The sequence below is a fragment of the Fopius arisanus genome, unplaced genomic scaffold (assembly GCF_000806365.1).
Source record: "Fopius arisanus strain USDA-PBARC FA_bdor unplaced genomic scaffold, ASM80636v1 scaffold00003, whole genome shotgun sequence".
NCBI lineage: Eukaryota > Metazoa > Arthropoda > Insecta > Hymenoptera > Braconidae > Fopius > Fopius arisanus.
Genome location: NW_011887742.1, coordinates 1372097 through 1382593, shown reverse-complemented (window position 1 = coordinate 1382593; position 10497 = coordinate 1372097). Strand labels below are relative to the sequence as shown.

General features: G+C 39.3%; 3 protein-coding genes across 6 annotated transcripts; 1 reads left to right on the top strand and 2 right to left on the bottom strand.

Moving 5' to 3' along the window:
- Window positions 1-43: 43 nt before the first annotated feature.
- mib2 (mind bomb 2) lies at window positions 44-5669 on the bottom strand. The gene is made up of 2 exons (XM_011309373.1): window positions 5448-5669; window positions 44-4315 (listed from the first exon to the last, which is right to left on the bottom strand). Exon 2 carries the CDS (start codon window positions 4294-4296, stop codon window positions 1420-1422), a length of 2877 nt encoding a protein of 958 aa, XP_011307675.1. The 5' UTR covers window positions 4297-4315; window positions 5448-5669; the 3' UTR covers window positions 44-1419.
- A 66-nt stretch (window positions 5670-5735) lies between these two features.
- Window positions 5736-7833, top strand: Unc50 (Unc50 RNA binding protein). Of its 3 annotated transcripts, none has more exons than XM_011309354.1 (7): window positions 5736-5819; window positions 6396-6494; window positions 6589-6740; window positions 6818-7004; window positions 7075-7208; window positions 7277-7378; window positions 7546-7833. In XM_011309354.1, exons 2-7 carry the CDS (start codon window positions 6403-6405, stop codon window positions 7680-7682), a joined length of 804 nt encoding a protein of 267 aa, XP_011307656.1. In that variant the 5' UTR covers window positions 5736-5819; window positions 6396-6402; the 3' UTR covers window positions 7683-7833. The 3 variants fall into 3 exon arrangements, with proteins under 3 accessions (XP_011307656.1, XP_011307647.1, XP_011307666.1); XM_011309345.1 differs by having other exon boundaries at window positions 5742-5896; XM_011309364.1 differs by lacking the exon at window positions 5736-5819 and adding an exon at window positions 6048-6124.
- Window positions 7834-7938: 105 nt separating this feature from the next.
- On the bottom strand, window positions 7939-10180 carry Rad23 (UV excision repair protein Rad23). 2 transcript variants are annotated; one of them, XM_011309332.1, is made up of 5 exons: window positions 9915-10180; window positions 9770-9842; window positions 9491-9641; window positions 8778-9289; window positions 7939-8662 (listed from the first exon to the last, which is right to left on the bottom strand). In XM_011309332.1, exons 1-5 carry the CDS (start codon window positions 9978-9980, stop codon window positions 8409-8411), a joined length of 1056 nt encoding a protein of 351 aa, XP_011307634.1. In that variant the 5' UTR covers window positions 9981-10180; the 3' UTR covers window positions 7939-8408. The 2 variants fall into 2 exon arrangements, with proteins under 2 accessions (XP_011307634.1, XP_011307626.1); XM_011309324.1 differs by having other exon boundaries at window positions 7939-8665; window positions 9915-10179.
- Between the last annotated feature and the right edge of the window lie 317 nt (window positions 10181-10497).

Below are 10497 nucleotides of genomic sequence, written 5' to 3'. Positions count from 1 at the left end.
CTTTCACATTTTTAAAACAAAAAATGCAGAGCAATGCTTTCAATTCATTTATTTAAATTTCCTGATTAATTATCAGTGAGTATAAATTTCTTAAAATCATTACAATATGAATATTCTATATATCTCTACATCAATATAAACTTTTTTTTCTTAATTATTACGGCAGTTGCCACTGAGTGGACCGTTGTAGTTTTCGTAAAAAATGACGAGAAATCCAAAAAACGTTAAATATTTTATAAAAATTCAACATTCATGATTGCCACCTGATTATTATCACGTGGATTCTACCTATTTCTGTGTTTCAGGATGAGTGAAACGTTAATAAATTACTTGGCTAATCGTCAACATTAATTCATGATAAGTGAGGCGGAAATGACATTTTACTGATCGGTAAAAACTATTGTGTTGATTGACGTGATTGGAGAACTGGAAGCTGTATTATGGCACAATGCTGTACAGTTTATTCAATCTGAATATCATTACTCGGTTACACAACGGAGTAGCTGTTCACCGGTTTATTCCATTTTGGCAGATTCATTTTATTTAATTACAAGTCTCAGTGAAATGTGAAGATAAATTGCATCTGCAATGAGTGGAAAAATAATTTGATTTTCCATCAAATTCATTTTTTATACCTTTTTCCAAAATTCTACTTGCGAATCTGAAAACATTTATTGAATGCCAGAAGTCGTGGTGCAGTGAAGAATCGTTATGTTTTTCAAGACAACTGATAATAACATATATTTTTTTTAATGTTTGGCACTTAATTCAGTAGTGAAGTGGCGAATGTAAATTATTCCGCAGCTTCAGTACTGGATTCTGATTGATTTTTCACTGACTCTTTTATTATTTTATATCAGGAACTACGTAAATTGGTAATGTGTTCATTTATCTTCCCATCTCCCTTTATTACAAGAATAAATGACTCCTAAGAAGTACCAGACAAAAATAGTCACAGTGTAAAGACATCGATTAAGTCCAATGAAAGAAATGAGAAAATGCTTCTATCAACTTCTTCCCTGAATTCATCATTCAAGTTTAAAACATAACATCCAAGGCAAATTTACCTATCGACCTCTGACTGGTCAGTTCCATCAAAAAATCACTCAACCCCTTCTCCAGAATCGATTTGCCATCCCGTGAATTTCCATTTTAATTTCACGATGGAGTAAAAAAAAAACGAAAATCCTCAAAAAGTCGAAATTCACTCGCTCACGTGTTACACGATTACTGAATTTCAAATGAAACCCAAAGAAATGTGTAAAAGAGTCAATTGCCTCTGTGTCCCTCTCCACCGGTCAAAATCGTGTCGAAAAATTTCTTTCCCAAAATCAATTACCATCACTTGAGTTTCAATTTAAATTCCAGTGGGTAAAACTGAAAACTCTAACCCCTTGTCCAATCATTTTACCGGTACCCCTAATAAAGATTGATCTTTTTGGTAATAGTTTTTCGACACATGTGACAAGTCTTGAGTGGTGCAGAGCAGTGTTCACAAGCTCCATGTCCACAGAGAAAAGCAACGTTTCTCCTCCTCTCCATGCAGATGCTGCACATGTTGGCCTCTTCAAGATCAGCAACCCTGGTCTCCAAGTACCTGAGCCTCTCCAAGTCTTTATTCGTTTCTCTCTCCGTGATCTCCTCTTTCTGCTCGTTCTTGACAGTCTCCTGAAGACCAGAGGTTTCCCCCTGAGTGTCATGCCCAGTGGAGCTGCTCAGGTCATTCTGATTCTCCAACACCTCAGGACCATTCATCACCTGAGGGCTCGTCACCTCAGGAACTGCACCCTCTTCAGCAACTCCCTCGACGACCACCTGCACTGGATCTCTTTCCCTGTTCCTGAAGTGCACGTAGGACATGAGAAGATCCTGGACACCCGCTGCACTCCTCTCAGGAGTCAAAAGATCAAATGGAAGCTTGCCCTTGGCATTCTTGGCATTGATGAGGTACATACCACTGGCGCTGTTATAACTAATGAGAAAACAGCTGAGAGCCAGCTCTGTGGGACCATTGGCGTTCACCAGGTCCTGCCAAATGGCGTGAATCTTCGGCGAATCCCGACGGCTGTCGGGAGTGGGAACTGCCGTAAGTCGATGAAGACTTTTTCCTATTGCAATGTGTAAAACTGTGTCTCCATCCTCATCGATCGACCTTATGTCAGCGTTGTGGTTCAGGAGAAGCTCCACTAGACTCCAGTGGCCTTGTGATACTGCCAGATGTAAGGAGGTCTGACGACGGTTATTCCTCAGGTCTACCTTTGCTCGTCCACTTGATTCTGATATGAGGATCTGAGAGACCTCCCGGTGACCGTTGAGCGCTGCCAGATGCAGGGCTGCGAATCCATCGTCTTTCTTTACATCGACCAAATTTTGAATTCGTGTCATGAGTTGTCTGGTTGCGTGTGTATTGCCCTTCAAAGCAGCATGATGAAGAACATTGAAGCCCCTCTTATTTCTCAATGTGAAATCAATTCTCTCGCAATTAATCAATGCATCGATGATATCAGTTGCGTCTTTTCCAATGGCATCGTGCAAAGCAGTGTCTCCATAAGAGTCCTGTAAATTTACATTGCAATTGTGGCGTAATAAAATATTGACACAGGCGGAGTTTTGTTTATTGACGGATACGTGAAGGGCAGAACATCCACTGTTGTTGATAGCGTCGATGGGTGCCCCTCGATTAATGAGCAACTCCATCACCGCAGGCTGACTACCAAAAGCTGCGTAATGCAAGGCTGGATCACCGTCCTCGTCCACTGCTCGGAGGGAGGCCCAAGCGTCCAGGAGAAGTGCACACAGCTCTCGATTGCCCTGATAGGCCGCCACCTGGAGGCAGGTCTTCTTGCCACCCCAGATGCCATTAGGACGAGTGTCGACACTTCCTGAATATTTCCGGAGGAACTCCCGGACTAAGGAGAGATCAGCCTCACCTCGGGCTGCATCAAGCAGAAGTTTCTCCACATCTACTGCTGCACCATCTGCTGCTGGAGACTCCATAGCAGGGGCTTGATGACGATTCAGCTCGACTTCCTGACCACTCGATAGCTTCGTTACACTCAGGGGATTCAGTGTCCACGTGTGACCCTCTAATGTCACCCTCAGGTCTCCATCTGGATAAATTTTTATGACTTTCCCTGTTTTGCCTAATGCACTCTTCATAACGTCAATCCACTCGCCATGGCCCTGCTGATAATTTTTAACAGTAGCAGCATCGCTCTTAACCTGCACCATATCGCCAAGGGCGAAGGTCTCTTTACCAATGACTTTAGTGAGTGCCCTGGGATGAAAGGTCCACCTATTATTGCAACCATCGTACTGCACCCTCATATCCCCCTTATCAGTGATTCTGTGGACAGTGCCAACCTTGCCAATGTACTCAGCCATCCTGGGATTCCATCCCCCATGACCAATCTGCATATCCTTGAGTGTCTCGGCGTCGCGCAATACCTGCACCTTGTCCCCAACGTTGAAAGCCAAAAGACCAGGAAGAGATGTGCTTGGAGCACTAATACATGGCGAAGAGTTGGTTGCATCACTCAATGCCGTCACAGACTGACCCAACACTGGTAAATGCTCCTTGTAGTAGGTGCCACAACTCGCCTCCTCGATGTAACACAAGTCCACGCAGCCTTTGTAACCCAATCTGTAGACATTGGTGCTCCCTGACGACCAAGTGACCGTTGCCACCGAACGACTGCTCTCATTATCCCACCCACGAATATCCATCACTCTTCCAGTCTTCCCGGGTCCACCATCCTGATTACTCCACTCCCAGTCTGGCCCCCTCACAACTTTTGCACCGATGAATATTCCTTTGAGGGAGATCTTCGTGCAGCCCTCTCGAGGGGTTAACTCCACTCCGGTGGCATCGGCAGTTTGGAATCTCTGAAAAACATGGCTGAGATCGTGGACATCGTCCATGTAACACTGGGTACATAGATCGTAATCGAAGCACTGTGCACACTTCCATCTTATGCCAACAATCCCATGGCTTTTGCACCCATCGCATACGATGGAATAGTGCTGAACACCTGCTGCTGCATTATCAAACACCAATAAATCGTAGTAACCCTGGTAACCAATTCTGTAATTACTCCTTGACCCGTAATCCCACTGGACGATTACTGTTTTGTCAGGGGTTTTGTCAGTTGAGCTTGATGCTGTCGTCGTGCCATTCACTGGAGCCAGTGGAGACTTTCCAATCTCTACTACTGTTCCAGCATGACCTTCTCCACCATCCTGGTCTGTCCATTTCCAGTCCGGACCTCGAACCACTCTCAATCCAACTTCCAACATCTCCAGTTATCCTTTCCCCCTGGAATGGTTAGAGAATTTTTATGGTAATTATTCAAATGAAATTCAATTATCCATTGCAGAAACAATATATGACTACATTTTATTGCGTGGTAAGGAGAGCAAAGCAAAATTGAAATTTCTGGAATTTTTTAATAGTTCCTGATGCTAGTATTTTTAATTCTCGAACACAGAGGATGGAATCGGCTTCAGATGAAAGCTTTAATTGTTATAAAACAATTGTGAAAGTATTCGGATATCATCACTGGAGTTACTCAAGATTTATGTACATTCTCCGAATTAAAAGGGCGTTTACATTATTTATACTACAAAGGTCGATGTGCAATGACAAAAATTGTTACGATTAGATTACGTATCGAATGCACAAGAGATTATTCTGTAACGAGAGACTAAACCTAATCAGGTAAATTTTATATTACCATTGATCAAGATTTTCACACCGAATTCTCATTAATAAAGCGGAATTTTTTTAGGGAGGTTTTAGGTATTTCGTTTTTGAAACTGTTTTTTGTTTTTAAATTGAATATCTTGTGGAAATTATGTACTATAAGAATAAAATTTGAATAGTCTCATCACATTGAGAAAAATAATCACTTCTGTCAAGTAAATTGATTGGCTCCAAGCAAATGTATTTTAATATTTGTATTTGAAACGTGTGAAATTCCTTATAATCAGTAAATTTCTTCACGAAAAGTAATTTTTATTCTCAGTGCAGGAGTAGTTGAATTTTCTTTTCCACTTTCCAACCCGTCATCCAAGTGTAACAATTAAACATTATCCTTTACCTGAGAACCCAAGAAAATGAAAAATATATCCAGGTTATTTTCCTCTTCCCCACAATAAATAAAAGTTAAAAATACTGATTCTTGGTAATAATACACCTTGAATTACAGCAAGGAGCGGTGAGAATAAATTCATGACGTGTGATGACGAATTTGTCAGACATGCAATTCATCAGGATTTCCACTGAATCATGCATGCCATATTCCTCACCCATAGAATTAAAAACAGAAAACTCTCTAATTGAAAATGATTTCTAGTTTGTCAACAATTCCACTTTTGGAGTTAATCAAATGCACAACTGCGAAAAATTAGATTACACGCTGAGGTGGGAATAACACGTATGTCCATACCTTTTTTATTATTCAGATGAAATCGAAATAACAATAATTTATCCCCAGATTTTCCACGTAATCATAGTGGCAGCGGTTGAAATTGGCCTCATGTAGGCGGATTATATTTTGGATGTTTCACGGAAATAGATAAGAGTTGTTGAAAAAAAATAAAGAAAAAAGGAAATTCACGGCGGAAATTAGTACATATATACATTGCACAGCATCGTATATATATGTGGGTGAACATGAGGGGGGATGTTTTAGGGGTGATTTTCATCGAGTGTTTGTCGTTTAGTGCGAATTTACTTTCAGCTGACGGATTTGTGGAGATGTGGAGAATCAGCTCATGTGTTATCGATTCATTAGTTGACTTTGGAGGAACATAAACCGGTAATATTTTCGTTTTTTCCACCAACAGTCGTCAGCAACATGTTCCTCGCGAAATTTGTGAATATTTAAAAACCCAAGTGAGTTGAGAGAAGCTGTAGAGCAATTGTCTGAGGCTCTCTATTTTTTGGAGCTGTTTGACGTACCTTTTTCCTGATTTTTCCTTGATGGGTTTTAATTTTTTTTCAATGATGCTGAGATACTTCCATCAATTGATAAATTTAGAGTAATTGTCGGGTGTTTTTCTAGTTTTTTATTGTGATAATTGGGGGATAGTTGTGGAGAATTGCAAGGTTTGGCGAGTTCAGGTTAGATGTTATTTGTTTTGAAAGTCGATGGATGACCCATTACATGAGATTCAGTTCTTAACAATGTTTTTTTTTTAATTAAAAATCCTCCAGTCTCCTCTCCGCTCAAATGTATTTTTCACTGGATGCTCTCCAAACCTATGGATTTAAGTCTTGAATCTTGAATTTTAAGTTCATGAATTGGATACTCTTTATTGCAAATGACGCAGTACCTTTTAAGTTATGAAAAATATTGTTTCTGAATTACATTAATGTCCTGGAGTTATTACAGGCACAAAATGAAGTACGCGACGTCACCCTCGACGAGTCGTTGCAGTTCTCCCATGATGTTCAGTTCGAGTTCATCTCTGCCAACTCCTATCACATACAGGTATCTTATAATTATAATTACATATTTATAATTAAACCATCCACAATTATTCAACATTAAAAATAATTAGTTTGTTCAATTTCCGTTATTCCAGGCATAATTGCATGGGTGCTGCGACAAAATGCTACAAATATCTCAGAAAACTACTAAAGTTTCAGCAAATGGACTTCGAATTCGCAGCCTGGCAGATGGTTTTCCTCTTAGCCTCCCCCCAGAAAGTGTACAGAAATTTTCAAAACCGAAAACGTAAATATTGTGATGTAATATTTTCATTTTATTCTGATATTCCTTGATTATTTATGGATTAATAAATATTTTTTCAGAGACCAAACAACAATTCGCCAGAGATGATCCAGCATTTCTTGTTCTCCTCGCTGGATGGCTTTTCGTATCATCAGTTGGATTTGCCATCGTCTTGCGATTAAATTTCTTTCGATTCCTTCAGTTCTTCGTGTATACGATGTTCTTGGATTGTATACTCGTTGGATTGTGTGTCGCTACAGTATTTTGGTAAAATTATCATTTATTATTGTGTATTATAGTCGTGATAACTCATCAATTCGCCATTTATTATTCTCAGGTTCATAACCAATCGTTATTTACGATTAGATCACACCCAGGATGTCGAATGGGGATACGCCTTCGACATCCATTTGAATGCATTCTTTCCACCTCTGGTGATACTGAACTTCCTACAATTATTTGTGTATCATGGTAATAATTTCTGCTAGATTATTCCCTAAAATCCCAGGAATTTTATTATTAATATATATTTTTTTCAGCAATCATAAATTCTGATTCCTTCACTGCCAGATTTTTTGGGAACACCTTCTGGCTAGTAGCAGTTGCTTATTACGTGTACATAACATTTTTAGGATACACCAGTAAGTTCAATTAAATTTCCATCGATACTTAAAGATTTCGGATATTCATAATAACGCCATAATCTTCATAATACACAATACAAAAAAAAAAAGTAGAAATGGAAAAAATGAATTTATTGGAGTCATCATTCCGTTTGAATGAGGAAGTGAATAATTATCTTTTGCAGGTGTTGAAATACTTCACAGAACTGCTGGTATCCTTTGGGTTCTCCCTTGCGCCTTCCTAATTTATATTATATTCCTTTGCGCTGGAATCAACGTAACTAAAGAAGTCATGTCACTTTACCACAACAGAGTCTCATAATAAAACAATAAATAAATATCAAAAACGAAAAATGTTGATTTCGTAAAGAAAACTAAAGCACTGACAATGTATTTTTGTATATCTAGAATATTGACTCATCATCAATGGTCTACCGATGTAAAAAGGTCAAATGAACTAGTTCAGTAAGTTACTCATTTATTTTCTATTTTTCTTCTCTTCCTCTTCTGCTCGTAGATAGAAATTTTTCGATTGTTACAATTTATGTATAGATATAATATTAGAATATTACATTCTATTAAATTCCTCTCTCATTCCACATTTCTCTCGTTTGTTAAAAAAAAAAAACATGTTTTGAAACTAAGTGCGAACAATTAATTAGACGATCTACTCCAATTTCATTCGTTCTCATGGAGTATTTCATCTATAGAAAATAGCAAGAAAATATAGGAATTTCATTAAGTATTTTATTTATATCCGGAGCTGTCTGCACTAATTAAGAGGTAATGCGAAGCCAAAAATTGTTGAAAAATGAAATTTCGATAAAGAAAATGAAGGTTAATTAATAGGCAAAAAGAGGGAGGGTAATTCAATTATACAAATGCTCATTCTCTTCACGCTAATCATTTCATATTTTCCAATGGGAATAACAGTTCCTGTTGGCCTTGGAACGATGCATATTACTTCGTTCTTTTCTCTTTAACAGTCTCGTAAGCTCTGGAGGTATTGAACTTAACCACATGCAACAAAAAAACTCCCCAATGGTCTTCAGTCGTCAAGATTCTGAGATAATAAAAAATTAGCAGCAAGATTTTCATTCTTTTCACAGGCAAAATACGCCTGGAGTGCGAGATGCTCGGGAAAGCCTAGTGCCTTGAGCCTCTCAATCGCTTCTCTGTCTTGAGGGGACACAGGAATAACACCAGCACCCGCACCACCTCCACCTGTTACTCCACCACGAGCAGCTCCACCAGCTGGAGATGATGCTGGTGCACCTTGGGTTGGATTACCAGCGGCTGCACCTACTGAATCAGTAGAAATTCTTCATTAAAAAATATCTATTAAATTCTTTTAGAAGATGAAAATATTTTCCTAATTATTGGGAAATTGGCACATAAACTTGTGAAATAATCGTACCAGGTTCATTGAGCATACGAACAAAAGCCTCCTGATTCTGAGAAATGAGCTGAAGTAGCGCTGGGTTTGATTGTCCGATCTGTTGAAGAACAGCATTGAGTAGCTGTGGATTTTGTTGGATAACTTGACGCATCTGTTGAAATTGGGGCTGCGTCCTTAAAAATGCCAGTGGATCCTGTCCCCCCTGTGGATCAACCAAATTATCCTGTCCCTCGGGATTGTCGACCTCGGGGGGATCCTCGAAGAGTTGTGCTGGAATTCCAGTCAACAGGTACTCCACAGCTCTATCAGGATTATTGAAACTAGCACGAAGGGCTTGCTCCACCTGATCACGCTCGTAGCCCATATCCATTATATTATTCACCATTGTGTTGTACTCCTCGCCCATAAGGAGAGCACTCTCTGATTGAGTTCTAGCATCAGCTGCTGGGGGAATCTCAGGGATCGTCACAGGGGTTGTCCGAGCTGCTGCCTGAACTGCAGGAGGATTTGACGGGGCAGCAGAGGATGCACTTGTGGATTTAAATTTATGTATAATTACTACATTAAAAAATATTACATTCCACCAAATTAATCCGTTATTCAAATGTCTCTCTTGTATGTTTTAGTGCCAAAAGTAATTTCTCCAAAAGTCACTCACTATCGCGATCATTCGAAAAACACAGTGGGGTCACGTGGGGCTCAAGCCTACATACATGAATAAGAATAATTACCTAGTTGTCGACTGATCTTTACTCTCCTCCGGCTGACTTTCGCTGGTCCCAGTGGCACCAGCAATTTTCGGCTTTGTAACCATGACTACAATGAACTTCTTCTCATCGATATTATACTCAGTAAGTGGATGGTCGTCCGTCAATATTTTCCCTGAAAACGAATTCTCAAATGCCTTCAATTCTGCTGAGAATCTGAGCTCTGATTATTCTCCCCCAATGTTCTAACGATAATGAGTGATACTACACTATCTTAAAGTGAGGTTATGTCCGATAATTTACCCGCATATATCAATTTCTGATGCTGTGCCGGCCATTCCTTTTGTGCTTCAATTTTGTCTTTGAGCTCCTTCACCTGAATAACACCAAGGCTATTAATTTATTACCATTTGTCCATTGTTTACATGAATAAATACGATTTCTTTACCGTTTTTGATGGATCAATTTCAACAGTGAAAGTTTGTTGCTGGAGATTTTTCAACGTGATAATCATCTTTACGCTGTCTCGATGTCAACCTTTACGAGCAAAATCCTTTGTCCCTCTATGTACTAATTATTACTAAAATATATTTATATAGTACAAAGTGTGGGGGAGCCAAAAAAGGACGATTTTTCCCTTCCTTTTGAAAAATATTCTGGTGACGATGAGTCGGCACTGAACAGCACACCAGAGCCCAATGTGGCAACACTCGTAATCATAATATGTACTTGCACACTTTTCTATGTGTCTGTGTCCACCGAAGAGGATTGACTGAAGTAGAGGCTCAGTTCTGAGGGTTTGAGTGACCCCAGCGGCATCGTAGTACTGCACCCCAAAAGAGGGAGGGCGCAACGGGGTGAATTTTATTTTCTGCGGTATGAATTCTTTTTGTTTTTTATTTATTTAACCGAAATTCAGCCGACTGTAGAATGAGCGGAAGGGGGAAACCACATCTTGTGAAATTTCAATGGAAAAAATTATTCAATATGTTGAAGATATACCACTAATGAGTTTATATTTTTAAATGAGC